This window comes from Haliotis cracherodii, unplaced genomic scaffold, assembly GCF_022045235.1.
Source record: "Haliotis cracherodii isolate W230 unplaced genomic scaffold, xgHalCrac1.p SCAF_18, whole genome shotgun sequence".
In the NCBI taxonomy this organism is placed as follows: domain Eukaryota; kingdom Metazoa; phylum Mollusca; class Gastropoda; order Lepetellida; family Haliotidae; genus Haliotis; species Haliotis cracherodii.
This window is the reverse complement of record NW_027266273.1, coordinates 11012689-11031642: the sequence shown is the minus strand read 5'-3', so window position 1 is coordinate 11031642 and position 18954 is coordinate 11012689. Positions and strand designations below refer to the sequence as shown.

Here is an 18954-nt window from a genome sequence, read left to right as displayed (position 1 = left end):
GCCCCTTTCCTCATAAAGAGAGGTGACATGAGCGTATGTAATTAATTGTATGTATGCTTAACTTGCTCTACAGGAATATGCATACTTCCTTTAGTACAGCAGTTTAGATGATTTAAATATGCTGAGAAACTTTGCTGACCACTTTTACAGAGTATTTCCAGAATCCATCTCCTTCACATACACATGTTCCTACAAACCTTAACTCTTCATGATTTTGTGGACACGTTCATTCCCTGTATTTTCTCCTCCACAATCACTGTTTTAACATCAAACATATTCACTGACATGTAAATATAATACAAATAACAAGCATGACCTAGTTTGCGTACACTTTATTCTAGCATGATATATGACGTGATATAAATGGTATGAAAATGCAGACAATAAAACGACCGTCATCACAACGGCATGAAAATACGCCCTCAGATAACATGGATAAAACTAGGACAAACAGGTCAATTTTAACATAGTCAATTACATTCAGACCCAAAACTTTCTTAATAAATAAGACTGGAACAGTCTTTTCAACCGCTCAATACTCATTTCGAAATTAAAACAGTATGCCTATAAACATGATTTTTACTTCAAACATTCATAATTCTACCTTAGTTTTATACCCAATCCCAAAACGTTTTCTTCCAAGAAATATGTACCAAAGAATACTGTTTCAGCACAACAACAAAATTAATTAATGGTAACAGATTACTTCATTGAAATTAGATTCTAAGTTGCAGGTCATAGCTGCATGGAAGTTTTTTCTTCTTCCGGCACAGCTTCTTTCGCCATTTCCGTCTCCTTAACTGGTGGCTCAGATGCCTCCTTTTGATCTTGTTCTGAGCTTGTGGGCGGCTGAGAAGAATCGGATGGTTCTTCAGGCTTATCTGAAAATGAAGAATCACTTGCATGAGGAACATTACACAATTTATTTTCCGAATGCTTCAAGAACGAATCAATAAAAATATATGTGTAGAACAGTTACATTTATTTCACAAGCTTTCACAATTATTGATATACATCCAGATTATCATAACATGCACTGTGTCATAATAGTTATTACTTATACTAGACTGGACTAATGCTGGTTTTATAGTGCTAGCCTAGTGAGATATCATGCCTCATCTTAACATGGATATCCCACTCAGACACATTAAACTGACTGAGATAACCTGTTCTTGTCATCCTTTTAATGAGCGAGTGAGTGAGTGAGTATGGTTTTACGCTGCTTTTAGCAACATTCAAGCAATATCATGGCGGGGGACACCAGAAATGAGCTTCCCACTTTGTACCTACGTCGGGAATCGACCCCGGTTCTTCAACGTGACGAACGAACGCTTTAACCACTAGGCTACCCGACCGCCCCTCTTTTTAATGCCTAGTGTAATGCCCAGTGCAATGGAGGTACAGCAAATACCATCTTTAAGTATGACGTGGCCCAGGATCGAAGCACCGACCTTCCACTCTCCAGGCAGACTCAACATTATGGATAGAATACACATCATCATTGCCGTAACATGGTATGTGTCATTATACTCACAATATATTACATATTTATTACACTGTGAAGACACCGTTAGATTTTAACCTACTAACAAAGTTTAAACTTACAGGGTTTCACCGATTCTCTCTATATTTACAGATTCACCTTAGAGATTGCCCCAAACCTCCTCCCCTGGAGTGCTATCTTACCTGTAGAGTCAGTGGCAAGGGTTGTGTCTTGCACCTCAGTGGGCCCTGTTGTTGCTGGTGTTTCCGACTCCACAGCTTCTGCTGCTGCTGCTGCAGCTGGTGATACTGGAGCAGCTGATTGACTAGGAACTGTGCTGTCTGGCTCAACTGGTACCTGGAATAACAGTTAATGTGAAGATATAGAATCACTTCCCTAGCACCAATTTTTACCACGATTATGATAATGGAACTTTGACAGTGTACACACAGTGTACACACAAGAACCTACCTTGTTCGTCTCGGTGTTGGTGGCATCTGCGGGTTTAGCTTCCTCTACATCCATGGAGTTACTGTCACCATCTGGAGTCTGAAACATAAAGTCACTGTCACCATCTGGAGTTTGAAACAGAGTCACTGTCACCATCTTAAATCTGAAACAGTCACTGTCACCATCTGGAGTCACCGCTTTTTACAGTATTTTCAGTTAAGTGTCATCTTAATGTGGAAAGAAAGCGCCATGGGGGCCTATTACACCGAATATGGTATATCAAAAACTCGTCATTAAACTTTTAAAAGCTTTTAACTTTTATTGACTTGTATTGATACATAATTACTAAAAAAAGCTAAGAACCAACCGATTCTTTCATATTATGATAATTAATTTGTCATGCCTCTTTGTTTTAGTTGTATATTTGATATTAAAAGACACCTGGGTGAAATTCTCAATATATTAGGTAATTTAACTATGATGACCACAACATGTTATGGGATAACCTATGCAGGACATGCTAGTATGAATCTAATCCTGTAATTTGTGTGAAAGGCTTGTTGTTATACATACAAGGGTTGTGTCCATTCCATTTTCTTTTGGTTTCATGTCCGTGCCATTAACTGTCGGCTGTAAAATAATCACATGGTCCAAGATAATGAAACTAAAAAATATATTACACTCACAACCATTAAATTTCAGTTATATAAATTTTACAAACAATATATAAATAAATAAATGAATGAACATGATAATTAAATAAATGAATTCAACTATATTTCAGTTATATCAATTTACAAATAGATAAATAATTAAATGGAATAGAATGAATGAATGAATGAATGAATGAATGAATGAATGAATGAATGAATGAATGAATGAATGAATGAATGAATGGATGGATGGATGGATGGATGGATGGATGACCTGTGGTGCAGCCTCTTTCACAGCCTGATCAACGTCCATCTGCTCCTCTTGAGATTTCTCCCTCTCTTCTTCTTCTTTCTTTCTGTCTTCTTCCTCCTTCTTCTTTTTCTCTTCATCACGCAGCTGCTGCTTCTTCTTCTCTTCTTCCTGTTGCTGAATGAGTTGTTGATGCCGTTGACGCATGTCCTCTCGTGCCTTCGATATCATTCCATTGAACATGTCTTCAGTCACCTGGGGCTTGTTCTCACATAACTACAAAACATAAGCATCACCTTACAGTCAGCATCAGCACCTTTCTACTACAACACAGCTTTCAACATCATTGCAATAGATGCTAGCCAAAACAAAGACCATCGTCATGATCATTGGCTTATCATGGCAGACTGAAATACTACATGACCCTGCCCAGGCTATTTTCATCTTAATCTTGTCAACATGTCAAAGCCACACGTAAACAGTTCAAATCATATTCGAAAGTAATTGAAATGTATCTGAAGCAATTAACCAAAAGCACAGACTTGTATAACCATAGGTCCGTGCCAAAAGTCACAAGAAGAAGACAAATGCCCTAGCCCTGATATAAATTCGAAAGAAAACTTGATGAGAGAATTTCTATCTAATCTGTCTGTCCGTATACAAGAGTAGTTATTCAGCTATCAAAACGATACCATGGAAATTGGGATTTGGAACTTTGTATTTCTATGTCAGTTACCAAAATACCAAAATGTCAGACAAAGTCAATCTTGTTGCCATGGAAACGGAAAAATTATGAATTCTAAACAGCCCAAAGTAGCAAAAGGCACCATTTGACAACCTGGTCTTTGTGTAAAGCGTCATGAAAGAATACCTATTAATTTTAGAGATATGGTTGGACAAACACACCACTATGAACACAGTCAAAGTCAAACTTGTGACCATGGAAACAGGACAAAATATTTTTTTTTAAATAGCAAAAGGCACCACTTCCTGATTAATACATGTACCAAGTTTGGATAAAAAATCTTGAATATTTTATTTCAGTTGTGCTCCGTTGACGACCACCTACCTCCGTTTCACTAAGTCTTAAGTGTTTCCATAGAACCAGGGGAAACTCAAATTTTGAAAAATTCCTAAATAAAAAAATGGTATCACTTCAGCCCTTGGTTAATACATGTACCAACTTTGAATGAAAAGTCTTTCATGGTTTTCAAATTGTGCACCGGAAACGAAATCCACCACCACCTTTTGAGACTACATCCAAAATCTTTCCATGGAAATTGAGAAAAATAAAAACGCAAAAAAAATCCACAATAGGCATCACCTCAGGATCTGTATGATATGTCAGGCAAGTCTTGTGGAAAAATATTGACCAGTACCAACCTTTTTGAGCTCTTCATGGAAGCCTTCACTGGACTCACAGAATCTCCTTTTCTTGGCTTCATGTTTCTCTTCTATCTGTTGTAACTCTGATTCAAGTTTTTTCTGGAACACAAAAAATTCCATTTCAGTCATCAATATTCCAATAGCAATTAAATAATCCAGTGGTTGATAGCATGAGCAGAAATCCAAGCCACCAGAGTATGAAACACAATCACACAAGTCACACAAGGAACCAAAGAATCATTTTAGTTACTAATATCTAAAAATCCATTGGGGAAGCCTAGTGGTTAAAGCGTTCACTCGTCAGGCTGCAGGTCTGGGTTCGATTCCCCCATATGAGTACAGTATGAGAGGCCTACTTCTGGTGTCCCTCGCCAAGCAGTGTAAATCCATACTCACTAACTAACTCACTATAAAGCCTTGTCAAATCCTTACTACTTATCTGCTGCAATTTTGCCTCAACTGCAGTTTCAGTAACAAATGATTCATGAAACATGACAAGACTCATGACTATTCTGAGTGAGTGAGTGAGTGAGTGAGTGAGTGAGTGAGTGAGTGAGTGAGTGAGTGAGTGAGTGAGTGAGTGACTTGAGCGAGGAGGGAGTGAGTGAGTGGCTACATTGGGAGGGAGGGAACAACTCTTGGTTCATGTTGCAGTCAGCAGTATTACAGCACTATCACAGGATAGCAGCAAGTTGCCTGTTTCAACAACCGTGACATACTGGGGACATTTCCGTTCCCCAAATAGTTCTGAGAGCCTACCTGATGCATTGTGAGAGACTGGACCTGCCTCTTGAGCACACTCATTCTGCCTGTAGTGACCACTGTCCGAACATCAGGCACCACACTATCACTGAATATCTCATTGATGAGCCGATGATTGCGCTGATAACGAGCATGAGCTATATGCTTCACCGAGAAACCATCATCCAAGTCTGGAAAGGAAGTTTACACAATCTAACTCAAAATAAGGTTAAACTGTAACTCAGATAGCACATGCAACCATACAGACACCACACCAATTCATTGTAATCTATGTTATAAGGTATATAATCAAGACAATGCAGTATCTAATAACAGAATAACATAGTACAACCAATTAAATTTCAAACTAAAAAAACATCACTTTCCCTACAGACAGATCAAAATAATTATGGTATACAAAATAACATCTTGAAAAATATTTATCAAAAGCATTTTGAGTACAAGTGACCAAGAATTCATTTTTGCTGCTGCATGTAGGTTGTCCCTTCAACAAAGCACAATGTCAGAATTGACGATGTATGTCAGAAGGAGAGTCAGTCAGTGTTTTGAGTCTTTATACACACCATCTTCATCTTCTGCAGGCTGAATGCTGATTCTCGGCATGTCCACGTTCTTAGAATTCTGAAAGAATAACACATATTGAACTCCAACTCTCTAAGATGATCCTCTAGTCATGTGACTTCTTCTTGACTGCATGTCAATGAGCAAGTTATGTTAATAGAAAAAATAATAATCACACGCAGCAAGTTACCAGAATCAATTACTTCATAAAAATGAATAAAACTTGGCATTTAACAGAAAGAAAACTTCAATCCACTTAAATGAATTTGCCTCTATTAAATTTATGTTGTAATTGTTAGAATAAAAAAATAAAGCAGAGACCATTACTCTTACCGACTGCCGAGAGCTAGCAGTGGCTCTCTCGGCCCGCGATTCCTCCTCTTCCAGAGCAGCGGCTTCGGTGGCTGAAACATACATGACAGCTTCCTAACACTTGAACGTTAATGCATCTACACAGGACTGGATACTATTCCAATGATTGACAAGAGGACAAAGTCTGTGAACAAATACATGAAATTGTTGCCATGGAAACTGAAAACACATTTATTATAAAAAACGCAAACCAAAAGGCACCAGTTAACAAGTAGACCTATTTTTGAGATTGGTGAAGAAATATTGTACAGTTTTGAAGATCTGCTCCAGAAACGAGCCCTACTGCCATTTTCAGTCTAAGTCAAAGTCGTTGCTATGGAAACATGAATTTGTTATTTTGTTTAAACCCCCAACCATCAAAAGGCACCAGTTCACCATTAGGTCTATCAATGTACAAAGTTTGGTGAAGAAACATTGTATGGTTTTCAAGATATGCTCCAGAAATGAGCATTACTGCCATTTTCAGCCGAAGTCAAAATTGTTGTCAAAACTTCAAAAATCCCAAACTATCAAAAGGCACCAGTTCCCCACTGGACTTATCTATGTACCAAGTTTGGTGAAGAAATATTGTACGGTTTTCAAGATCTGGTCCAGAAACAACATCTTGCACAGATGGACACACAACGGACTGCATAAATACTGGGGACTAAAAACTGACCCTAAAATCTTATAATTTGAAAAAAATATGATGTCATCCTAACAAACACATATGCTAGGAAGTTCAGCTACCTCATGCTGGCAATATCATGGGAGAAGATTTTCAAAAATGCCTTTGGAGAGAATTACAAATTAAATTATTGACAAGAAATGGAACATCTGCTAAAACTAAATAAATACCAAATATTATAACATATTGAACAAACACAGCCAAGTAATGGCCATAAATAGGTTTTGAAAATAGCATTTTACAATTCACTAAGTAATATTTCTAGCAAAATTATGATGGACTGTAAATAATAACATATGGAGTAGCCAATCCAGTGATTGATCTTAAGAGAAATGATTCACTTCTTAAGGGTAAGATGACACACATCAACCAGGTCACAGCCTGACCACCCCATCCATTGCTGTGTCTCACATACAACGTAAGTTGCTGGGGACCAAATTGTAACTGGGAGTCCCTACAGGTGTGGTACAGAGTATCCCTATCATCCACATCTTGTCTGGACCACACTCAACTACTTCACAGACCTCAAAGACAAAGGGAGGAGTGAGTGAGTTGAGTTTAACGCTGCTTTTAACAGTATTCCAGTCATATCACGGTGTGTCAGCTTAATGTGGGAGGAAAGCCCAAAGTGATGCAGGTCACAGACGTTTACCACTTCAGTGAAACCCACGAGCACGGGTATGGTGCTGACAAACCTAGAAACATAATCGAGGCGAACCCGGGATTCGAACCCACAATCATAAGTTTCTTGTGTGCCCAAGGGACGCAACTCTGCACAGCGAATCGCATCGCCTTAGACGACTGGGCCACCTGTGCCCCCTGACAAAGGGAGGAAGTAAATGTTCAATGCTGCAGTCCGTGCTTAATAACTGAGTCTGGATCAACCAAACCAGTCACTGAAAAAACACAGCATGATCCATGTGATCGGTGGAGTCTGACAACCCAATCGCCAACCAGCTCTTTCAACCAGCATGAGGTACTGAGGACAATTCCAACAAGATCAATGACACAGCTGTAGTATTGGTGAATATTATAAATAGACGTAATGTAATATTCGGCAGCTTGACTTCTGAGAGTGTCTAGGCCTTCGGTCCTGCCCAACACTGAAGCACATGTGAGGTCTGCTATGGCAAGTGACTTTGATCAATACATGCCTCTGTTCACCCAACAGTGAATGGGTACCAGGAAGGATATGAATTAACCTTCAAGTGCCTCACAGGCAGCCCAGTTTGTTACTCCCCTGGGAGTTGAGAATGAAAATCTAGTTCACACTGATCTATTAACCGGGATAATAATGAAAAGCTTTGAGCATGCACTATTATTATTATTATTATTATTATTATTATTATTATTATTATTATTATTATTGCTCAGTTTCCTTATTGTCCAGTGATTCAGCATGCATGGAAGGAAGGAAGATTCACCTTTTCCCTTAGCTGCTACCCATGCCTGGTAGGCAGGGGAGTTGTGGTAGGACTTCATTGCCTCATTGTACGTAACCTGCAATGGATAAAATCATCCTCATCACATCCACCATCTGAAAACCAGGAACCCCAGCCACCCAATTTACTTAATCAGCTCATTCGTGGAGACTTCCCCTTAACTGGAAATTAAACTTGATTACCAAAGCTAACAAATGCTTGAGTTCTAATCATCAAAATACAATTATCTCTCTGTAACAGTGTGAACACTGATTTGATTACTTTTAACCAAAGCATTACTCCAAACAAAACAAAATAGCCACTATCATTAAACAAAAGCTAAAACATACATAGGGTTTTCCCCAGACATTGAAAACTGTACTGCACAGGACTGCCAAACAATTTGTGTAGGCAAGGCATATCATAGTTGAAGGCTACACAAAGGAAAACATAGAGACATATTTGTTGCAGCTGAAGCCTGGAGTGACAAACAAGTTTACTGTATCAAAATAAGCCATCACCACGTAGGCCAGAATTTGCAGGAATTAAGTGGTGGTTCATACATAATGCATGGGAAGAGACAAATACATAAACCCATTTTTGCAACAAAGTAAACTTTAGTTCCCTTGTATCTCCTTGAGAAACCATCATAACCACATGCAAAATCCAAATAAAATATTAAAAAAGTCTTTCCCAAACTGCTCTCGTTTTTTGCTCCGAATTGTAATAAATATTGAGGATCATGTGAGAACATGTTCATAGTAAATGGCAGATAGACCCTGTATTCACACTTGCTTAAAAAAGCTTACATTTTGAAAAAGAAATTTCAAAATTGCAATGTCAACAGGATCTGATAAAACTGTGCTGTTCCAGTAGAATTGACCCAAATCCACCCCATTTCACCCACAGCAGTAGTCCACCCCTCCCTAACATATCTAACTGCCACACTTTGTAAAAAGATGTATAAAAAACAATGCTCTTTTCTCACTAGAAGTATAAACCCATTTCCAGAACACCTCAACTGCTATAAATCATAGCAATGACATTCTTTTGCCTGAAATCAAAAATTGTCAATCCAAGCTTCACATGCCTCCTCTGTTCAGACACGTGACCTCAAATTATGAGATGATGTACAGCCTTGCTTACAAAATTATCGGCACTTTTAGTCTAATATGACATAAAGTAGCTCCTTGACCTAATATTTAATGACACCTTACATCTTTTCCAGTACAAATGACAACCTAAAATGATGATTTTGGCAGTTAAGGATGACTAATATCAGGGAAAACCCTATTTTTCAAATTTTATTTCTACATTTCTTGTAGAAACCTATTGACTACCTTTTCAGTTTCATATTCGTCCATGTATTCTTGTTTCTGGACATCACTCAAGTCTCTCCACATCTGTCCAATAATCTTGCCGATTTCCCATAGTTTGAGGTCTGGGTTGGAGGCCTTTACTTGTTCCCATACCTGCAATAGGTCAACTACGGCATGACTTACTCCATCTGGAAACCCTGGCCCGCATGTCGACACATACGCCACACCTCAGCCCACGTACACCAACAACTTGCATCACGGAAAACTTTAAGCTTCCATTATCATACGACATGTTGAAAATATTGAGCAAGCTCAAAACATATGAAAATTCATTCGCAAATAAAGAATAAATGGAGCTACTAAAAGTAATAATTTCTTAAGCAGTGCATGTCCAAAACACTCATTTACAAACATGCTCCGTGATGAAATACTACAGAACAGGCGTTACCAATTCCTGTTTTAGGACAAATACACATTAATGGAAATTATCAGTGAGATTAATTGGCTGTGTGGAAGGTGATGCTTTTTGCTGCACACTTGTCTTGTGAAATGGTTTATGCTGACAATGTAAAATACATGATTGGATGAGCATAATGTTATGATATACATTCTGAATATGACAGCAAGCACATGTAAGCATGGTTATATTTAGGTAATCATAACTAGTATATGATTACCTAATTCATTACCTACTTTGGATAATACTAAATATGTAATGTACAAATTCACAGTTAAATACAATCATACTAAATAGGAAATTTACATCAATGGATGAAACTTTATCATGACATTGCTATCTTATTTCACCTGTATTTTGTTTCTAAATAGTATATAAATTTGTCAGAATCTTGGTCTATACCCTACAAATTATACTATTCAAAAGAAATTAGGGACCACACGATTCTTTCATGTCACATAATAAGAAATATTTGGGTGGTCCTTAACTTACTTTGACTTGTATATTTCCAGAAATGAAGTGGTTTCTAGTTTCTAGTGAGGTGTCTAGATTTTGAATTGGGACTCAAGGTTAGCAATATACCAGCAATATCACGGCAAGGGGGGGGATTTTTGGGGGCGGGAGAGAAGAGAGAGAAAAGGCTTCATACATTGTACCAATGTGGGGAATCAAACCCAGGTCTTCGGAGTGACAAGTGAACACTTTAACCACTATGCTACCCCTCTGCCCCCTTAGGGTTAGAACTAATTCTCATATTCACCAATTCTCAAAAATGATCTGCTAGAGAGTTACCATCCACCCAATGAAAGTGGAAGTCCACAAGAAAATGTCATCCGTTCTTTTTTAACCTTTCTAGTCTCAGACTAATGTAACTATGGAACCCTGGAGCTGAATGAGTGAATAAGTGAGTATGGTTTTACGCCATTTTCACCAATATTCCAGCAATATCACGGCAGGGGGACACCAGAAATGGGCTTCACACATTGTACCCATGTCGGGACTCGAACCCAGGTCTTCAACATGACAAGCAAACACTTTAACCACTAGGCTACCCGACCGCCCCTGGAGCTGAATGAAGACCAGTGACTAGGTCCACCCTCTACCCATACAGAGGGATATACCCACACTGTCCCTATAGATCCTGCCTGTAGAACTAGGGATCAACCATAGCCATTCATCACAGCATAGGTAACTTACAATACTAATCAATACAATCTTGTTCATCCAGGGATTTTTCTTTTCAATCCTGATTATGTAAACCTGTTCTTAAAGTAATATTTTTGGACACATATTCATATTTTATTTACTCATTTGTCCAAGTGCCACACTTACAATTGTATGCATTATCATAGTTATACATGACTAAGCAGAAAACAACATATTTCAATTTCATTCTGCTGAACTATCCACTCCAAACAACATGCCTGTTTTCGGGACATTACATTCCAGGGGCAGGTAACTCCAGACTTCAGAGGAATAATGCAGGTGGAGTGAGTGAGTAACATTTAACGTCACATCGGCAGTATTTCAGCCATATCATGACGACGGTGATGCAGGTGGAAGATGACCTAAACATGTTTAAGGGGTGGGAGGGCCATTTCACACAGGATAAACACTTCAATATGTGTGCTTGCAACCTGTGTGATATCTAGACACATCACGCAAAGTTTGAAACCTTCATCAAGTTCCGAAGATGATGTAGTTGTAAAATCTAATGAAAAGTCAAAATGTGGTTTTTCACTCACAAGCTCCTTATCTCATGGCTGGTCACATGAGCAAAAGGTAATGAATTGATTTTCCATAAAGTGAAATAAGATAGCATTGTTATATCTCAATACAAAATCATTTAGATCAAGTTGAAATTTTACTTTGTGATCATAATGTTGTTCCTAAAAAGGCCTGTAGCTCAAATGTTCATCAAAACCATTACATCACTCAGTGTTAGAAATTGGCATATAAGTCCTTCTTAAACTGCCCAATAGTAAAGGTATCAAAAGGACTAGCAGAAATTTGCCATTTTTAAAGGTTTTGCTATATGTTATCATTATCAGGACTAGTGGGCAAAAACTGTTAGTTTCTATCGCGGTCACTGTTTATGCTGTATTAATAATAATTATGTACGGCTTGTTGACCACAATGGCAATAATTACTTCAAGAAGATGTATCTACAGACTTTATGCACAATCACTGATCTGAACTATTGAAGTGAAATCACTAGAAAAGCCTTTCATATCCTAGGATTTGTGACAGAATATCCCAGCAAACTTGTGATATAACTTAATCAGTAATTTGTCAACCAGTTCATCAGAGTCAGTATGGTTTTCTGTCACTTTTAGCAATATTACCGCTAAACCACAGTGGGAGACAAGAGGAAAGGCCTCCACACATTGCACCCATGTGGGGAATTACACCTGGGCTTTTGGTGTGACAAGCAAACGATTCAACCACCGGGCTTACCCAACAGCCCCATGTCCAGAGATAATGATGGAGTGAGTGAGTGAGTTGGATTTAACGCCGCTTTTAACAGTATTCATGTTATATCACGGCGTGTCAGCTTAATGTGGGAGGAAAGCCCGAAATGATGCAGGTCTCAGACGTTTACCACTTTGGTGAAACACACAAGCACGGGTATGGTGCTGACAAACCTAGAAACATGATCGGGGCGAACCAGGATTCGAACCCACAATCATAGGTTTCTGGCGTGCCCAAGGAACGCAACACTACACAGGCCACCTGTGCCCCCTGTCTGTTTCTAGAACTTTCATGATTCAGAATTAAAGGCCTGCTGCTTCATAATATAGGGTACATAACCGTGGAGTATTATCTTCACTTATAATTGTAATATATTTTATGTGTTGATAACAATCTGTCCTCAACTTTTTAGTACTGATTACTCAATTTACTGTCAATCTGCGAGAAGCATGTTATCCAGCTGATAAAACACAAATAACATGTTCAAATAAACCCACTCTGACAACGTCAAGGTGAACAAAAAATCAAATGAACAGATCACATATCAATGACACAAAAACTTTCCTAATTCAACAATATGATTCAACTACAGTTTGATGGTGAACATGAATCATACAGCTTGATAATCCTTGTATCTCAGGCAATATGAAGATGTGATCAAATATAACCATTTTAAAGGAGTTCAACATAAATATTTGATTGTTTAAAGTTTCAGGCTGTATAATTATGTCACCATAATCTTGCCAGGATGCTCCTTTGGAAGGATCTAAACATTAATGAACACATTAACGATCAATGAAATTGCTTAAGAAGACACAATGTTGAAAAAATATCTTTTCATAATAAACATCCTGACAGGGCATTTCAATGTGAGTATGATTAATACCAAACACAGTAACATGATCCAGCATCTAACATCTCTAACACGGACATCAATATTAAGGGAGCAAAACTGGAAACACAATAAAAATTGCAACTATGCCAAGATATACTGGCCTTTGATCAAAATGTTCTATTTCAAACACACTTTTCAATTTGACAGCTCACAATTTGCAATATGTTACATCTGTGATTGGCTTGGGTCAGCTACTAGACAACTAGGCCAGTAGAATGCAACTGCTAGCAGATCATAAACACTGGCATTCAGAGTTCAATCTAGCAGTGTCTTTTTATATATGGTTTGCACCCTTAAATTACATGCATTGCATAAAGTAACAGAGCCTATACAACCAGTATTAGCATCAACTAACTACAACAAGGTTTAATACTAACTGTGACACAAGTAACAAGATGCGGTTCCTCCAACTCTAGACCAGGCAATATCATCCCACTCAAAACAGAATCAACATCTGTACATCTTACAACATAGCAGTCATTTTGAAGGGGTATTTCTATAATTAGATTATGTTTAACATGTTCAAAGCAAGTCATCTGAATGAGAAAGTTGAGATTGGACACAAAAACACTTCTAAAGTCATCTGTAGAAGAGATTGCAAGATTTGCATAGTTTATCCTATTGCCTGGCCTCATGCGAGATGGAGGAACGCATGTACAAACAGTCATGCAAAACACAGTTGAACGGAACACATGCAGCGGCAAGTACTCTAGGCCGAGGCCGTCCTCTCCAGGTATTAGCTGTTAATCAACTTCTGAGCACGGCCGCTAGGACTACGGTGAAGCGATGAACATAACCGAAAATAAAAATGTCGCTTTCGCGTTTTTGTCTCACCTTCCTACTCACCTTACGGCTATATCTCATGTAAGGCATGAGAGGCTTGTCTGGGGGTTTGGGAGGTTTCGGCACCCTAGGGTCACTCTGAAATATACAGAATGGTACCATGTACTTTCAAGACTGAAGAATGTCATACAATAGAATTGCAATTGTCTTTATTCTCAATCTCATTTAAATCACATCTTAAGTGCTTGCTAACGCTAAACAAAGATCTCAGGACACAATTACAGATCACGTCAGAACGACTTTTTGCAAACTTTTACTGACCAATGAAATGACTAACAAGAAGTCAACATTAGTCGATCAGAAAGCAGCTTTCCAGCAATACATCAAAATGGCAAATTCCATTCCAGACTATGTTTTGAAAAATATTTAGACAAAGTTCTTGATTCAAAATTTGAAAACTGAAAAAATGAAAAATTATGAATGTCTAACAGATGATCAAGATTGTTTGGCAGTACTTTCAAATGTTTATCCCCTGAAGCACAATATAGATGATTATTCTGATGGTATCAGGCCTACAGTCTGTAACAGGCTTGGAATACCCTTGTAAACCTTTGTGAGGTGCTAGCTCACTGAGATACCATGCCACAGTTTAACATGAATACCCCACTCAGACACAGTATACTGACTCTGAGCCGACCAGTCCTGGTTTTAGCCCCTTATACCGAGCGCCAGACAGGGCAACAACAAGTACCATCTCTTAACGTCTTTTGGTATGACGCGGCTGGGGATCAAACCCCGGACCTTCCGCTCTCCGGGCAGACGTTGTACCACTAGACCATGGAGGCAGTTCGGATAAAAGGATATCTGAAGTGACCCGTAATGGGATGTCCTCATATCTTCATTTAGTGGTAACAAGAACTAAGATCTGATTTTAACGAGATTGTTTTATTATAGTTTCAACAAGAAGCTACTTCTAATAGTTGTTTTCAATTTATATATTTTACATATTTCATATGTTGTATTGCATTTACTGCCATCTACTCTCAAACATTGTAAAATTTACATGAAATTGTATATTTATATACTTATCCTATCTCACACTATCCCAGCATCAACGTGGGATTACAGTGCATGACACATTTGTTTGGGTGGTGACATGGTGATGCTGGGATATGATCGGACAAAATGTTTTTAGAAGCTGGAAACATTGTTCTAGCATATTTCCACATAAGGATCAAAAGAAGAAGGAAGAAATGCATAGTGTGAGATAGGGTAAGTTTAAAAATTATCAATTACTACCTTCAATAAGCACCAAACACAGGTCAAACACTTTACATTAATTAGCATATGGATACTTTGCCAGTATCTGTATACATGTCTAAAAGCCCTGTCAGTATTATGATTGTGATGATAGTTCGAATAGTAATACTCACAGGGGCCGATTTCCCAACCTTCGTAGGATTAAAGCCGGGATGTCCATGACTGGTCTGGATAAACGGGCTACCACCAGAGCCCTGGAGGTGAAACACAAATAAAATTGAAAAATCATTTGAAATACAACATACAGACTGACCCAACTTTGAAATCTTGGTAATAAGGGTGAATAAATAAATTGCAAATGATGCCTTTGATGATGTCACTGATTTCATATTGTTGTCTTCAGGTATTTTTGAGCTAATCATTATATACAAGATGCTATAAATCTGTCTGTAAAGCTATTGTCACGTATTTCTTTAAAAGAAGTGACTTTTGGCAGTGTTCAAAATTAAGTGGGGTCCTGGGGTCCTTGAGGTGTGCTGCTATATTATATCAATCTACAGATCCCCAAATCTGTAACTATTAACACAAGAACAATGAAAAGAATCCCTTGATTTTCATGCTTAATTTCGAACACTGATTGGAGGACACACAGTCCCCCAGTCAGCTAGTAGCTGTATGTGATTGTGACCACCTGTAATACACGGGGTCCTTATAACCAGGATCCCCAGGGGATTAATCTTTAGTCGTAACATGTATTGGGATAGGCCCATCAGAATTTGATGGAATATTATCAAAAACACTGTAAAAGACCTACCTTCTCTGAAGCTGATGGTGTGCCAGGTGCTGACCGTCCTCTCTCTGGAGAAAGTTAACTTAGGAGTTATAGTTTAGATAGTCCAAACATTGTTACAAACTTTTCTGCCAAATACCGTATTCGACGTAACAAGCGCCCACGGCCATATTTACTGATATATCGGCTAACGAACAATCCCAATTAGCACCCCTTCCAATTGATATATGTGTAGGAGACTTATTTATTCATGCATAATATGCATTCATATGTTATATACACCATTAATTATGGGCATGTAAATTTTGGAAAATATATCTGTCGTATATAATACGCACAGACTTTTCTTTTGAATCATGTTAGGCTGTCAGCCTAAACCACAATATTAACAATCTTTCATCTCTGTATTTCTTCTTACCAAAACCATATTCTAATAAGAGCCCCCTTTTTCTAATTTTGAGAGTGCCCTGAACGCCTTTACGTTGAATACGGTATGTCAAATTAACCAAATAATAACACTCTCTCTCTCTCTTATTTAGTTTTCAATCAGCAAGGAGATTGTTGTGTTCCATGTGTTTACAACACATCATCAAACATCCAAAGGTCTTCTTTATTCCTTCTTCATCATGTTCAAGAAAGTTGTTTAAATTTTGTATGATAACAGCATGAACAAAGACTTACTTAAATCATTGATGATAATAGATCTGTTTTGACTATCATAAGTTTTGTTCTTACTTGCATGAGTTCTAAACACTGATCATTCTATTGTATCATTCCACAGTTTGTATTAACTATTATTCACATTTTATTCTGGTACCAAGGATGGAACACAAAAAAAGGACATTTAAACAAGATACTTACGAACTGCTGGAGAGGACTGTGCAACCTGGCGATAGTTCGGCAATGCCATATTATTATCTGCTGGCTACATGCGTCTCATATCTGAAAAGTGAAGAGAAATATATAAATACAAGAAACAGTTCAAAACTTCAAATTACAGAGTTATTAATGATCTACGGATACGAAATAACTTTCACTCTTGTGAAGGCCAATGAAAAACCAACATCGGACTTCAGTCAGACCGGTGGCTGTGACATAAAAGAAGAGCAGTATACTATAAACCATTAGCAGAGACCATATAATAATATCTATTAGCCTGCAACCTCGGGGTATCGCGGGTACTTGTCATGTACGCTAAATGGAACAAAATGCACTCACTAACCTTTATGTTTATTCGTGTTCTCTGTATCAGATATCATTCATGTTATCAAACAATGCATATTTTACTGATAAAAGTTCATTATTTACATCAGTAGCTCCGAGTAAAAGCCGGGCCTCGCGCTCTGTTTGACAAGGGAGAGAACTCCATCGTATCGCGGTACAGAGAAAAGTTGTGTATGGAGGTCCGAATTGGACAAAAAGAGGACATAATTCTACCAACCACTTGGTATGATCATGCCAGACATCAGTGATTTGTCCAGACAAGTGCAAAGACAGCACAAGTAAAATTCTAAATGTGTTATCAGCAATAGGTATTCAATGCATATTTACCGAAAAGTAAGAGAAAAATATTTTTATAAGTCAACATCAAAATATCAGAAATGATATTTTAAGATTGTTTAAAAAAAATTGGATGACAATAATTTGTCACAAAATGGAAAAATGTTAAAAGTCAACAATAAATATATAAAAAGCACTCCTAGTATGCCCAAAGTATGTATTTATCTTTTGGTTATTAGTGAAGAACGTATTTCTAAGTTTGGCATTATGGCCCTTATGATCTCCCAATAGATTCTGGGCACAGAGCGGGAAAAAATGTGCGGACTACGTAACTTCCGTTACCTCATTAGTCGCCATGAATATGCAGATGATCTAGTTCAGGTCGATAGAGAAAGTTAACTTGGGGAACTGCGGGTTATATCGTTGGCCATTGATAGATGGGGGTAAGGCAATATTACAACAGATGCCAGAAATATGTATCAACTGATTAATAACTCCTTACTTACAGCAGACGGAACATTCCGAGGAAATTGAAATTGTTTACGAAGTGAGCACTTCGTGGTTACTGATTTGCATTAATATACAGCCGCTAAGAGGCGTGTCCCGCGTGAACTATCTGAAATCACAAATGCCGCGATACGATGAATGCCGCGGTACCATGGGGTCCGAGTATATATGGTCTCTGCCATTAGTTACAATATCAAGTAAGGGCCCGCTTATATTTTTGGGGACACAAATTGGCACTAACTACCTGAGTCGTTTGTCCTGTTTTATGTATTTTGACCATGCTGAGGCCTTGTAATCAATATCTGACCATAAAGGCATAATCCATTCTGAGACGGCGTAATTTTATGTTAAAAAAAATGGCGTGTGCGAAAGGACATGACAGAAACACCGAGACCATTGAACTCGGGATACTAAATTAAAAGCGACACTTCTTGGGGCTTTGTGTGTTGGGCGGATATGTCTGGGTCTGTTACATTTTAGACACTTACAAAAATCCCGGGTCATTTCACGTTTTACCTTTTCGTCGGTCTTTGTTGCATTTCAAATGTGATTTGTTTACGAGCACACTACTTCGAATCCATCAATGCTATCACTTGCAAAACACGACAGATAGTTTAGCAATTGAGTAGTGAAACAGTGGCGAACAGAGTAAGACCAAAACCATTTACGGAGCAAAAAGAACAGGGAAAACAGCCAGGATACATACCGTCTAGACGCACAAAGAACACGACGCCATGACACTTCTCGCGAATTCTCCACGGCGCGCGAGTTGAATACATTAATTGGTACTATGATATATAGCCATTCAAAATTTGTATAACTGTATGCATGTAATGCAGTCATATTAGATATGAAAATATCTACCATAAAAGATATAAACAGTTAATTGTTTTTCAAAAAATGTTACGGTCTCACGTAACTAGCTTTTACATGAGCATGCGCGAACGCCAAGGGCTCCTTTTTTCC

At 38.1% G+C, this 18954-nt stretch overlaps 1 protein-coding gene across 3 annotated transcripts; it reads right to left on the bottom strand.

Annotated features, from left to right (window-relative positions):
• Positions 1–317: 317 nt before the first annotated feature.
• LOC139465765 (SWI/SNF-related matrix-associated actin-dependent regulator of chromatin subfamily E member 1-like) lies at positions 318–18734 on the bottom strand. Of its 3 annotated transcripts, none has more exons than XM_071247653.1 (16): positions 18695–18734; positions 16843–16923; positions 16006–16049; positions 15365–15445; positions 13983–14069; positions 9346–9477; positions 8009–8084; positions 5867–5949; positions 5548–5605; positions 4982–5154; positions 4220–4321; positions 2861–3112; positions 2507–2563; positions 1955–2032; positions 1687–1840; positions 318–881 (listed from the first exon to the last, which is right to left on the bottom strand). In XM_071247653.1, the coding sequence occupies exons 2-16, from the start codon at positions 16889–16891 to the stop codon at positions 736–738; spliced, it is 1572 nt and encodes a 523-aa protein (XP_071103754.1). In that variant the 5' UTR covers positions 16892–16923; positions 18695–18734; the 3' UTR covers positions 318–735. The 3 variants fall into 3 exon arrangements, with proteins under 3 accessions (XP_071103754.1, XP_071103755.1, XP_071103756.1); XM_071247654.1 differs by having other exon boundaries at positions 5879–5949; XM_071247655.1 differs by having other exon boundaries at positions 13995–14069.
• Between the last annotated feature and the right edge of the window lie 220 nt (positions 18735–18954).

Bases quoted from the DNA above. Each gene is read 5' to 3' on its own strand.
- LOC139465765 (XM_071247653.1), bottom strand. From the start codon at position 16,891: ATGGCATTGCCGAACTATCGCCAGGTTGCACAGTCCTCTCCAGCAGTT. The intron at 8,085-9,345 runs GTAGTCAATAGG...TATCCATTGCAG, and splicing joins ACGAATATGAAACTGAAAAG to GTTACGTACAATGAGGCAAT. The intron at 5,606-5,866 runs GTCTCTGCTTTA...TTATTCTTTCAG, and splicing joins GGCAGTCGGTAAGAGTAATG to AATTCTAAGAACGTGGACAT.